Source organism: Lepisosteus platostomus, chromosome 7 (assembly GCF_059453375.1).
Source record: "Lepisosteus platostomus isolate fLepPlt1 chromosome 7, fLepPlt1.hap1, whole genome shotgun sequence".
NCBI lineage: Eukaryota > Metazoa > Chordata > Actinopteri > Semionotiformes > Lepisosteidae > Lepisosteus > Lepisosteus platostomus.
This window is the reverse complement of record NC_142617.1, coordinates 49,962,206-49,976,582: the sequence shown is the minus strand read 5'-3', so window position 1 is coordinate 49,976,582 and position 14,377 is coordinate 49,962,206. Positions and strand designations below refer to the sequence as shown.

Here is a 14,377-nt window from a genome sequence, read left to right as displayed (position 1 = left end):
TCTTTTTTAAATAAGAGAAAAATATTTTTTTTCTATATTCTACCCCTGTAATGTAGTTTGTCTTCAAAATCAAGCCTGTTGTTGTAATCTTTGGGAATGTTGGAGCCAAGATTACACTTACTGTATATCTTATTTAAAAAAAAATCCGTTTACAATATCATAGGACTCGGAAGGATACAGGAGACAGTCCTGGAAAGGGTAAGAGAGGATCTCTGAGAACATGGTGGCACTCATAAGACATTTTGTCCTTCCACTCTTTCCGATTTCATTACTCGAGACAGGGCTGGAGCGATAGAGGTTGTGTTGCTAAGATATGATCTAAGGGAAATTTGAAGCATGCCAAGCAAGAGTGGGCTGACCAATCTGATCTTTAGCAGATACCAGGTTCTTTATGTTCAGGGGAGCTCTTCCAGGCCCAGAAAAAGGGTTCCAACAAGGAGTAAAGACAGCCAAGCCAAGGGAGGCAGGTAAACGCTGCAGGCAATCTCTGCCTCCAGATCACAATGAGCTCGTACCAGAAAGGTCCAACAGCAGTGAGCGGGAGTCACAGCAGACAAGCCGCCTCATTAGCAAAACCCTCCCGAGACAACCTCAACACTCCCCCATAATGCAAGCATTATCGAAGGCACCAATCCACGCTCCAGAAACAACTCAGCTCAGATCTTACAAAGGTCAGAGAGGAGAGGACACTGCAGCAGATACTGTAGGCACAGAAAGCAGTGGGGAGGAGGGAGCTCTTTAATATCATATGTCGGAGTATGGTATAGTCACACACTTCACACACTTCTTACCTCTGGGATGTTGTTATTTTCAGCTGGCCCATTAAGATCAGATCGCTGCTGTTTTCTAGGCTGTTCCGGGTTGTTAGACACCTGCGTATTATTAAGAGAAATTAGAAATACACAACGGGCAAGGCTGGCAAGCAGGTTCTGGATTACCCGAGCCTTTTAAACAAACAAGGACATGTCAAAAGAACTAACACACCTGTTAGAGCTCCACTGGATTTGTCTGCTTTGGGATGATTCTTTAAGGCTAAGTAACAAGAGCCCTGTCAATGCAAAATACTCTGTGCCATCCAGAGGCTAAACAGGGGATGCAGGCTTCTTCAGGGGGAGCAGGAAGCACACGTTATACTTCCTTTCACCACAGGCTTTTGATACCTGTTTGTTTCGCAGTCTGTTCCTGGAAAACCTATTTAATACGAGACCTTTTTTTTCAAATGAAAGTGAAGCAATTATATGAACCTGACCCTGTGTCTCAACTCCAAGAAAGCTAAGCTTGTTGAAGTTGCAAGCAGATTAAACTCAAGCACTGGGCTGAATACGGTCTACACAAAGCACCAAATGGTCATTTGCACCAAATGTTTTAGTGTTAAGAGCAAGCTGCTGAAGTATCAGAAATATCATTTTACTAAAGGAGTCACTGACCCTTTACTGTACAAAATACAGGTAAAATCCCCTCATGTTGTTTTTAAGTTCGTGTTTAGCGGATCCAAGGAAGTCCTAATGAAATGATTTTTAGCAATACAACAGGTTGCAATGATTACCAATCATTCACTGCTGTGCCTTTGACAAGCCCCATCCAGAAGACAGCTGAATGTCATCTGGAGCGAGACCCAAGTCAAGAGAAGAACAAATGTGGCCAGGACGCCGGGGTTCCACCCCTACTCTTTTCGAATAAAGCCCTGGGTCAGGACCTCAGTTTTACGTCTCATCCGAAGGACAGTGTCTTTTTTTTTACAGTATAGTGTCCCCGTCACTATACTGGGGCATTAGGACCCTCACAGACAGCATGGTGAGCGCCCCCTGATGGCTCCACTAACACCTCTTCCAGCAACAACCTTAGTTTTTCCAAGGAGGTCTCCCAACCAGGTACTGACCAAGCTCACACCTGCTTAGCTTCAGTGGGCTGCCAATTGTAAGTTGCAGGCAAATGGTCAAATTTACCAAATGGCTACCAACCAAATTTACCCAAAAATGTCTTAATAATTTAAACGGTTAAAGCTTCTCTTTGAAAGTTGATTCCTTCATGGATTTTCCCTCGCTACATGATTAGTATTGAACAAAGTGGTTTGCTTTTCTCTCAGGGGTGTCCAGGGATCACAGGATTTCAGGTATTGCAACCCATCCATTGTAACCTATTCAATTTCTTTTCATTAAAAGCATGACTTGCCCTATTCCAAGTGCTTGGAACTGATTTCTTAAATATTAGGTGCATTACACCTACAGTAAATGCAACAATGCAACAGACTTTGAATGTTCTTCATGTCAGTCTTTGAATTACTCATAGTTATTTTTTAATTCACAAAGTGACATCTTAAATATAATTGCTAACGTGTGCAGTAGTTGATTAATATTTTAATAGAATGCATGTTCAATATTTCATCTTTTTGTGTTATTCATACTGCATACATACTTTACAGATTCTTAATTAGGTTATTGAGCATTTTATATACCTCAGCAGATCAATCTTAACAGCATATTTATTGAGTCTGTTATTGAGTTTTGCTCTTCTTACAACCTGAACAGCATTCTTGTTCAGGATGTCAATGAATGGCAGTACTGTATCATTTGCAGTACCACCATTCTCTAAATAGTCTATTAGTCCTGTGCACATGTGTATTTTTGATCCAAACAAACTCCAAAGCGTTCTCCTCATCTACTGTAGGCAAAAGACACTGTATTGCCATATCATGTGGTCCAACATTAACTTGCAGATCTCTTCCTGAAATACGGAACCTTTCATTCATGCTTATTTTCTTTTTCTGTTACAATACATTAAATGGTTTGGTTTTTTTCAGTCCCGATTGCTACAGTACTTGTCATGCCAGGTGCCTACTCCAGCAGAAAGCGTCTGAAAAGCTCTCTAAAAAGCTGTGTCACAAGGAAGGAAAATTCAAACAGGACCATGAACACTGGCCAAACCGCAGGCACTCTGGCTTGTGTTGCACAGATCTCAAGCCATAGGTATTCAGTCCTGAGTTATAGGAGGCAACCATGCATAACTGATTTAACAGGAAGGATTATATAAGAGGGCGGCATGGTAGCACAGTGGTTCACATTGCTGCCTCACAGCACTGAAGCCTTCCTTGGGCTCGGCTCCCAGGGTGCTAATCTGTGTGGAATGTGTATGTTCTTCCCGAGTATACGCAGGTCTCCTCTGGTGCTCCGGATTTCCTCCCACAGCCCAAAGACATGCTGGTAGGTTAATTGGCTCCGGGGAAAATTGTCCACGGTGTGAGAGTGTGTTTTTGTCTGCGTCTGTGTGCGTCCTTAGATGGGCTGGCATCCCATCCAGGGTGTATCCTGACTTACGCCCCTTGTTTGCCGGAATAGGCTCCAGCTCAACCCGTGACCCTGAAGTGGACAAAAAGTGGTCCGAAAATTGATGGATAATATCCAGAAAGCAAGGCAACTGAAAACACTCCAAAGCATAATTACCAAATTACAGATTCAAACAGTTTACAGCTTTGTTTAGATAAACTCCACTAGCAAATATCGAAATTAATTTGGTACTGCACACACTTTTAAGGCTCTCTTTAGATAAAAATGCAACTCTGGAGACCCCAAGTTCATTATTCTCTCTCCTATTATTTTGAACACACACCTACACAACATAACAGGTGCAAAGCAATGGGTTTCAAATGCAGACATCAGTAGGAATTATCTGTTTTCTCACCTTACCATCTGCTTATACCGAGATGTAACACTTTTCAGGATAATGAGAAACAAAGACTAAGTGGATGCAAATGCTAACAGGATGCACAGGCAGGCTCTGAGTTATGTACTGAATGTGGGGTGGTGTGGATACAAAGAATACGCTGTCCTAAGAAGAGGAATGATCACAATCATCCAGCACAATCATTTAATATATTAATTGTAAGTGGCAGATACAATTAAAGCAATAGAAACTAAATGATCAAACACCCGGAATTATAATGGAAACATTCATTTCCAACCCAGGCAATATATAGGGTATTCTTTTAATGACATTAGAACCTGTGCCCTCTCTTTGTTGAAAGTCACTGCATTGCATGAGATCTGGATAGAAAATCACTGTGCTCTCAGTCCGACAATCTCTCTGGAAAACAATTTTATGACATTTTGTCTTCAAAGCCCAGGTCGTATCTGTGTGATTCTGAGGACAGGACATCCCACGGGTCCTCCAGAGGTGAGGTGAGACTGGGGTTGGGTGGCTTTACAGACAAAAATTCACGGGTACCACAAAAAAGGCAAAAATAACAAGTGGACTCGGATCAAAAAAGCGCAGTTAAAAAATGATTAAATAAAATTGGAAACCACATTCTCTGCTCCTGTGTGACCACACTGAAACATTTTTGGTGCCTGGTGACAGGTTCCCACTTGGTCCAACCAAAGTTGTTCCACCTCCGCAGTTTTCTCAGTCTGAAAAGAAATCTGCCAGAGTGTATTCTGATTTGTCAGCAGAAGCCTTCAATATTGCTTATGACAATGTGACAGCCCACTATCTGTTTCAGTCTTGGCTGCATAAAGCTCACTGTCCAGGATAAATGACTAGAGAAGAACCGGAATGAAAAGGTTAAATTCATCACATTCATTGAGGTTAAAACCTGTGTTTTGACTCCATGTGTCCTGCAACTTAAAACCTTCCTTATAGCAAATTTTACTTATTGCAAACATAAATCATTCACTGGATAGGATAGCTGTGCTATGCACATGTTTCCCTGGGACTTAAATGAGTGTGGAACTGCGTATAAATGATTTCTCAAGCAGTTCAATTATAATGTGACAGTTTGAAAACGACTCCACAAGTTCTTCTAAAGCAGGCTGTGCCACACTCCTCAAAGTAAAATGTGCTTATGACATGGCAGGCTAATTTTCCTGTGACTTCCCTTAACTAACACTGTGACAGTTTTCATAGGCTGATTGTCCTTCAACATGACTTTAATTAAACACGGCTGAAGAACACTTTCTAACAAGGAAAAAACACCCTACTGTTATAAAAAAAAAACTTACAACTGACAAAAATGGGAATGTTCAAGAGTTTTCAGAAAGCTTAGATCTCACTTGCCTTTTGAATCAACTGCACCATTCTTTTTTCATCCACAGCAGCACTACCACCTTTTGGAGCCTTGAAGATGAAAAGCGCTACGAAGCTATTACCAATTTTTAATGCGAAGCTTATTTAAACGAGCGTCTTTTCTTGCATGGTCAGACCCCAACAAGAGGAATGAAGCCTGAGTAATCAAGCACTTCAAATAAACGGCTAGGTACTGGTCCGTACCTCACCTTTGACCCTGACATAATATGGGTTTACCCCATAGCGTTTCAATTTAGTAATAAGAAAAACCATGGCACCACTAAGGTGAATTTGAACAGCAGGTATTGGTACACATTTGAACTGCACTACTCTTCTAAGCCATCTAAGATAATAGCATCTATAAAATGACTTATTCTAAGTTTTTTGTTTGTTGGTTATTGTTGGGGTGGCACAGTGGCGCAGTGGTTAGTATTGCAGCCTCGCAGCACTGGGGCACTGGGCTCAATTCTGGATCTGGGGTGTTATCTGCGTGGGGACTGTATGATGCCCCTCGTTCTCGTGAGTTTCCCCTGGGTGGTGTGGTTGCCTACCACAGTCCATAGACATACTGGTAGGTTAATTGACTTCAGGGAAAACCGGCCCTCTGTGAGTGTCTGTGTCTGTGTGTGCCCTGCGATGGACTGGCATCCTGTCCAGGTTGTATCCTGCTTTACAGCCATTGTTTGCCGGGCTCCCCTGTGACCCTGAATTGGAAGAAGCAGTTAAAAAACAATTGTCTGTTTTTTGGTTGGTTCAATTAAGTGGAGACACTCCTACCTGCTCTTGGGCCCACTTCTGCCTCTCCTCCGGAGTTCTGGCTCGCACTTTGAAGCCCCTCTGGACGTCAGCGCCGTGCCTGGAGGCTGCCGGGATGTTCAGGGACTTGGGCCTTCCCTCGTGCCGGTTACCGGCGTACAGGCCAGGATCCGCCTTGGCGGCAACGTCCTTGAAGTCCTTCGGCAGCGAGTCGTTCCCAGGTTCCTCCGGACTCTGGTCGGTGCCACTGCTCAAGCTGCCCATGCTCATGCTCATCTTGATCTCGGCCACGATCTGGTCAATGTCCTCTTCCTGGTCCTCTCCCGCTTCCCCATCAGCCTTCCGGGTCGAATAAGGGGAGACGCGGACGGAGTTCCCATTAGCTTCCTGGCTGTAATAGTCCTGAGGGAAGCCTTCCTCGTTGGGGCAGTACTCCTCGCTCTCTTCTCCTTCCTCCTCCACTTCCTCCTCCTCCTCTTCTCCTGGGAGAGGAGTCTGCAGAGAGGCTGCACGGTCATCCAAGACCTCCTCTGGGTTGTCCTCATAGGCCTGCGGGTCAGCGTCCTGGTCCAGGGGCGGACACTGCCCCTCGGACTCAGCCCACTCCTCCACGGCCTCCTGACACTCGTCAGTCTCTACGGAGGGCTCCTGGTGGGGGATGTAGTCTCCATCATTGCAGTCCATGCCCTCCAGGTAGCTGTCGTCCTCCGGACAGTACCGGATGTAGTAGGTCACCCCCTCGTCCTCCTCCGGCAGCCCCTCATCGTAGTCCTCCTCCTCAGAAGTGTTGTTGACGTAGTCGGAGCTGGAGTCCCCGTCGCCGCTGTGGTCCTGGCAGTCCTGGTCGGTATGGTCTGGGGTGGCAGGCCGGCTGTCCTTCAGGTCAGGGCTCTCGGAGTGGAACTGGCGCTGCGGCTGGTTCTCCAGGTCCTCTGGCTCCGGGTCCGACCGCCTCTCTCTCTGTGGGGCAGCCGGGAACGCGGCAGGGCAGGGCCGCACCCTGGGCTCCACCATGCTGCTGCTTGTCCCTTGCCTCTTCCTGTGCGCCATTGCTGGCAGGTTACATGCCATTCATCTCTCGGCTATAACCTGGGACAAAAAGAGAGAGAGGTCTGTTTGTTTACCTAGAGTTACGTACTGACTTTCTGCACTATGTTCTCCTGGGGAATTTCAAGGTATAATCCCTCCCACCCCCACCTTTCCAGCTGGTGGCACCAGGGACCCCAGGCTTGAAGCTTATGCACCTACCAGAGGTGTGGCTGTGCTGTGGAAAAAGAGCTTCAATGTCTACAGTTTTTCGGTGGAGAATTTTAATATTTGCAGGGCCTGTGCATCAGTTATTGCGCTGAAAATGTGAGTCCCTCCCCACGTTTCTGTGTAATAAAAAGGCTACTGAAACCTGTGATTCAGCAGATGGGCAGGAAAAGTAAGCCTTGTGAAAAAGCAATGTCCTACTTTGCAGAGAATGAAGCTGAAAGTCCCTGCTCCTCGATACAGTTGAAAATGTATACACCGATTTTGAACTAAATACAGCTCACCTTGTCTGTACCCCAGGAATAGGTTAATTTTCAATGATATTTTCAATAATTCCATCAGAGCAACTAAACACAACTGCTTCTTATAGATTTAACCCACAAACTTTTGAGTGCGGGCTCAGGTTTACCAAAATGAATTAGTATTGAATTCTTGAAAAGCATTCACAGCAATTTTTTTTCAGTTATTATGAATAAACCTTACAGTGTGAGAGTGTTTCTTTGAAAATTTCATAAATATTTTTCAGCATTTATTTAGATTATTTATTTACCACAATTTAAAAAAATGTTGCAGTTTGCTCAAGCAATTATATGTCCATTAACATTTCTGCCCATTGCCCTTAAGTCTTAAGCTTAAATTTAAGCTTCAGGCTTAAATCTTAAAAGATTACAGACTTCACTATGATACTTTTGGGTTACTTGAGAATACGTATTTTCATTTATGTCTTGCAACACTTGCTCTCTGTATGCTCTTAGAAGTTTAATTTATTCCAACATCATGTGATCTCAAGTGGCACAAGAAATGTTTGAAATTAAAAAAAAACAGAGGCAATCAGACACTACTTAAATGATGCAGAACCAACTTTAAAACATGGCATAATTAAGTTTCATGTAAAAAATGAAGCCAAAACTGCAGAAAAGGGGCAAAATAATTTATACTGTAAACTATACAGTATGTTCTGCAGATGATACTTTAAATAAATAAAAGTAAAGGATAGTTGATAACAGGCAGCCTCGTTTACCACGTGCCTTGACTTCATTCAGCACCTCTAATGAATGAATCATCTTCTACATAAAGTATACTGGTATGAAGCAAGCTATCATCAAATGAGGTGATGATAACATTTGCCAAAACAACATTCATCACACAATCAATAATTTAATTGAAATTTCCGGCAGTGAATTTCACGATTGCAGCGCGTCGCACAATGATTTACAACCAGTTTGTTCATGGGCAGCTAAATTCTACATTAATCATAATTCACCCATTAATCATGGGTGCCTATTGATCTCTATCAAACACGGAAGCTCAGTTGAGGCGAAGTAAAGCGCAACATTAAAGCCTTCAGTAGAATGATTGAGTTCAGGATCTGCAAAGGGAAAAAAAACAACAACGTTTCCTCAAATGTTTGACTCGAGTGATAAGAATACCAAGTTTCACAAATGGCTTTTACCACCAAGTACCTGTATATGGGCATCAGATTTTCAGGAACTCATTGCTGCCACTGTAAGGAAGGTAATAAAATAGCAACATTCATTCACGTTCCTGTTCCATCCATCCATACATCCATTTTCTATGAGCTTTATCCAATACTGAGTGATGGTCACATTCCTATTATTTATAACAGCGGTATTTACGGTATAGATAGATATATACTTTATTGATCCCGTGAGGGAAATTGCAGTGCGACAGCAGCTTAACACACACAACACAGCCACAGTGTAACGAATTATATAATAATAGTACAATACATACAATACAATACAAGAGTTACTCACAGTCCGGACACACAAAGAACAAACTAGAACAGAACAGTACACAGAAAAATCATATCACACATATGAATATAAATATAGATGTAGATATAGATATGGATGTAAATATAGATATAAATGTATTGCACAGGTATATAGTGCTTTTTATCACAAAGGATCTTATATGCTTTTTTTATCCACCACTGAAGTGCCAGCCCCCCGAGTGACAGATTCATGCTTTAGCAGCCTCAATATGCAGATCAGAAGGAGAAATGACAAACTACTCCAACAACTGAATTAACTGGGAGCTTCAGTTAAGCCATTTTGCACATGCCAGTAGAACATACCCAGATCACCAGGGTTAGTACCGCTAAATTTCTTCACTATGTTTTTCATCTCAGAAACATTTTGCATCCTGCCTTTATCATAATAATTGCGCCCTTGTCTCTGTAGAACCTTGAGATGCATGCGAGAGTAAAACTGTACTGCAATGCAAATCTGCAGGAAACACGGTACCATTAGCTGTGTGCACTGCTGAGCAGCTCCTGCCGCTTCCAGTCCTGTGGGACGACACCACACCTGTCAGGTAGTGTGGTGTCACTGTGGACAGGTAACAGGCTGACAGGATTGTACACATTACCCCGGTGTCTGTTGTGTGAATTCAGGCCCATCTGTGCCCTGGTTGCCTTTTATTTCTGCCTCATCACTCCCAGCAGTCTCCCTCCCTTCGCTGACAGCTCTGAACACAGACTGATGTCTCCAGCAGGCACCAACTCCAATTACAAACTCTGAGCTCTGAGGCCCTGTTGTTGTTTTTATTTTTTTCTGAAGCAAATCATTACAAAGGCTAATTATCCTGACTACAGAAGGCACCCGATTAAGAATTATCTATTCCTTACGGGGAGGGTTACATTGTTCAGAAACCAAATCGCCTGCTGTTCCATTATAACACACGGGTGATAGCTGTGCTACCGTACCGTACTTGGACTGTGGGCTCTACATTTGAATTCACTTCACAGGTAACATGAGGCAAACCATTCAACCCTCCGGCTCAACTGAGCTCAGGCGATTCAAATTAAAATTAGACTCAGTTGCACTGCACAGCTTCAGTTGTAGACAGTTGTGAATCTTCTGCTAAGGGGAATCTTTGCACTACAAAACATTTTTCTAGCTTTTGTGGACTAAACTGTACCATAGGTTCCATTGAACATAAAGTTCAATTGATCTATGCTCGCACCCCGCTTCTGTTTTTTCCTCTTTCAACCAAAGCAAACAAAACTTCTTAGCTGCAAAGATCCTCCTTACAAACCATCAGAGCAGGCTTCTATCTTTTGTTATTTTCTCCTTCGCTGTTTATTGAATAACAACTTGGCTTTTGCTTTATAAAGCAAAATAAAGGAAAATGTAATGCCACTTATTTCCTTCAATTTCTATTGCATGTGCAATATGAACTTTAAAAGCCAAGAGCACAGCTTGACTAGGATAACCTTTGACCTCTCCTGTCCGAGCAGTCTCAAGACGAGCATTGTCAGGATGCACAGGGGAGCCACTCGGAACATGGCCCAGGCCACTCTCTGTCCAGCGCCAACAGCACAGGCGACAGGGGGTTAAAGGTCACCAAAGGCATCCACTCACCCCAGCCCAGAAGACAGCTGACGCCTGCAGTGCATGTTTAGATCTTGTGCGCCGCTTCAGCAGAACTCATTATTACTACAGTGTAACCATCACTTCTCCTGCTCTGGGAAAAGCACAACGCCATGCTTGTCATCACCGCATGGCTTCAGCACTAAAAAAACAAAATGTACATGACCGCACCCAGGCACCATTTTCAAATTATTCATGCAAATAATATTAGAATGTCAGATCATAGAATAATAATAGAAAGTCAGATCGTTTTAAACACTCAACAGGGCCCACCTTCTAATGAGCTGAACACACAACCTGATGGGTCCTGATATCATGGAACAAATCTAATGTGAGGATTTATTGACAGCTACTTGTGAAAACGCATCCCTGCTCCTGCTGGCTGCTTATGTGCAGGTGCTACAGCCAAGCTGGGCAAATAACAGCATAGCATCCTGTGTCAAGCTAACAGGTTTATTGCCCTTCTAGGCCTTGTCCATGTGTTCCAGGGGGCCCCTTGATGATGAAGTGCTTGATCATCCTCCCTGTGTAGGAATGTCAGGTTTGCTCATCACAATTTAGATCTAATTCAAAGCAAAGGCTAGAAAATGTGTCAAACAATCCCCTTCTGTGCTTTTAATCTTCACATGTACTGTAGGTAAAGCCAACAATCGATCCGAGTCTGCCATGTAGTTAACATGGGATGACAAAATACAAATGTCAGAATCAAGCCAGACACAGGAATAATTACCACAGCAGCCTGTACTCCACACACCTTACGGACAGTCCTTCTGTCACAGTTTAAATGCAAGCATTTCGATGGGTTGGTGCTTTAATACATATTTGTACTGCTCTAGTAAGGAAAAAGAGGAAAAGAAAGGGAAAGTAAAGAGAAATGCACCAGCAGTCTGCATGAGCATGTTCTTCCACAATGGTTTATCAGCTGTAAACAGTAAAGGTTCCAAGAGGTGTTGGCAATGATTTTTTTTTTGCTTGCAGAGCAATCCCTGGCAGGCTGATTCAGTATATGAAAACCCTGAAGTACAGTCCTGAGGAAGAGTGAGTTTTCTGAGACAGTCACTGCAAAGACAACTGATAGACTGATCATGTCTGCCGACTGCCACACAGAGCTCCTCAAATGACCTTATAAGAACTGTCCCATGCGGGGACAGACAATCAAATCCTACCCGTAAGAGTGCTATAGATATAGCTGCGCAATTAAGCAATTAAAAAGTGTACCCCTTACAGAGAATACAATTACTATTAAATTCCAATGGAATGCAGGAGGAGCAGCTCTTGGATCCTGGGTTGGATTCCAGCTTGGAGTCCCTTCTGTGTGGAGTTTGCACACTCACTTTGTTTTCTTTTGTGGGATTTTGCCAAAGTCTTACCCCCACCTCCCAAAGATCTGCTGGCTAGGTTAGGTCATGCAGTGTCTCTAAATTTGGCTACATGCATGTGTGTGTTCCCTGCAAAGGGCTGGCAAGAGTGCAGTACAGCCTCATGCCCTGTTGCTGCTAGGAAGGAATCCAGGTTTCTGAGGCCCTCACTAGCAATAATCTGTTGTTATCTACTGACTGATTCTGGATGGAGTGCAGTGTTCTGAATTCTGAGCCAGGAACGTCCCTGAAGGGGGCCTTCATTCAGATCGATACTGTTACAGTCTTATTAAAAGCTGTATTTGTTCTGGATTCTGGTTACACTAGGCAAGAGGATGAAGCTGTGGTCACATTGCCATCACATTGTTTTCATAGCAGTCTAACAAACAAGTGTTTTCCAATTGCTATCCTCTTCTGCAGTTGCCTGTATTTACATTCTATCATGAAGTCTTCAAAATATTGTTTATCCTGGCTGAATTATGGAACTAACAATGATACTTTGACTGAATCAAAACAGTATTGATCCTCACTAGGTCTGAGCAGCATGAAGCATGACTGGACATAATTCCACATATTCCATGTAAGATACTGTACTTAGTTAAAGATGTTTGGCTCTCAACTCCAAGATCTGTTCAGTAATCCCACAAAAAAATCAAGCAACAAAATCTACCAATGGAAACAGATAACAACACTATTTTTTGGCACAGTGCTCCTTTAAGCACCAGCCAGAACTGAAAATCCTGCTGAACTCCAACCTTTTGCAGCTCTGCCAGACCCAGCAAGAGTCCCCTCTAGTCTAAGGAGGCTGTCAGACACGCAATGATATCTCAATGTCATCCCAAGAGGAAGACAGCAACCAGAGCTCACAGCAGTATTTCATACCCTGCCACAAAAAGACAGTCACTGAAAGACTGAAGGGCAGTTAATTCAAACGTTACAGTAAAACACAATATCAAGCAAAACACTAGTGACACTTCTTACCGTTTCTGTACTAATAACTGAAAGGCTGTAATGAATTATTTAAAGGATTTCGTAGAGACAGGACTGGTGATATATTCAGGGAAAAAAATCCTCCCATAAATACTGGAAGTTGTGATCTTTAAATAACGTTCTTAGAAACCATGAGGTGAGGCATATATTAAGGATGATGGACATTGGTTCAAGACTGAAAAACAAAGGAAATTATCTTTGTTAAATATAAAATATTCCAATTATTTGTCAGGGGTCTATTAATTAATTGAGTAAGAACTTTAATACTAGTTTAAAATACAAGAGTGTTCCAATACAACCTCATAGAAAACACAAGGAATGTTTCTGGTAACAAAGGCAGAAGAATGAATTTAAAAGAACTAAAAAATATTTTCTTTTTAATATCTTTTACTGTATATGCTAACACTCTATAATTTTAAACCCACATTATTGGCAACAAGAAAACATGACACCCCAACTGCATAGGAACAGGTTGCTTGACATCGTAATTTACAGAACTCGATTTTCTACTCAAAGCATCACCAGAACCTCAACATGTTTCTTTCCGCCTTCCGAGAAAATACTGTATCAGAGGAAGTTTTCAAATTAAAAAAAAAGTTTTTAGGGGTTCATAAGTTTTTTTGAAAGACAAACCGTTTGTGTGTAATTGACTGAGATGTTCTGGAAGAATACACTCTCCTGCCCCGTGCCCTTCGATCATTACAATTACAACATGGCATAGATCACATTACCGTTTTAAAGAATGAGAGCAATGCAGACTCACAGAATTCTTTAGCTAGGCTAATGCTACAGATATGCTACATATTCTTACCTAGCCAACATTGTTTTTGTTGTAGATTGCATCAAGAAAAACATTTGGAATAAATCTTTCATGTACTGTATGTCTCTGGAGAGAAAGCTTTTTGTGGGTTTTCTCTCTCTCTACATGTTCACCTCTGCCTTTTCTATCTGTGACTGACAATGTGCCGCATACAGGAAGGGAAGACTGCATGTAGTTGAGCAACAGCTGGGTCCAAATCCTTAATATCGTTGAAATATTGTATTTGTTTGCACTGCGTCTGGGTCCGCATGCCCCACAAAGAATAACTCACAACCTCAGACAAGATAAGATATAACTGTTCAAATACTGATAGAATGAAAATACATCTGTCATGTATGGTTTATACCTGGTTGCAGAAATACTGCGCATACACTGACAAAAGAAATTGACACAAGATCTAGAGAGAAGAATAAACTTTTGTACAGTTTGCTCTGGATCCACCTTGCTGTTGATGCTTTCAAATCACCAAAGCAATTCTTCAAGACTTGTAAACAAGAGGAAATACATGTTAAGAGTGGTGCACGATTTCAATTTAAAATATAAAGCATCGATAAAATGAACGTTAGGTTTAATACTCTTCCATTTATCAACTTGATCTAGGACAGTGCTCCTGCAAGGCTTGATCGCACTGTTCTTTTGCATCCAATCAGTGCTTGGATGCAACAACCTTTGACCTCTCCTGTCTGAGCAGTCTCAAGACGACCACTGTCAGGATGCACAGGGGAGCCACTCGGAACATGGCC

The 14,377-nt window shown here is 42.5% G+C and overlaps 1 protein-coding gene across 6 annotated transcripts in view; it reads right to left on the bottom strand.

The window, feature by feature from the left end:
* LOC148659095 (amyloid-beta A4 precursor protein-binding family A member 2-like) overlaps positions 1-14,377 on the bottom strand; it is an 88,899-nt gene that overhangs the window by 29,355 nt on the left and 45,167 nt on the right. For all 6 annotated transcript variants that reach the window (XM_088641000.1, XM_088641004.1, XM_088641002.1 and 3 more), the window contains 2 exons: positions 5,836-6,903; positions 792-872 (listed from right to left, as the gene is read on the bottom strand). In XM_088641000.1, the coding sequence (XP_088497126.1) occupies positions 792-872; positions 5,836-6,885 (1,131 nt within the window). In that variant the 5' untranslated portion in view covers positions 6,886-6,903. The remainder of the gene's footprint in view (positions 1-791; positions 873-5,835; positions 6,904-14,377) is intronic.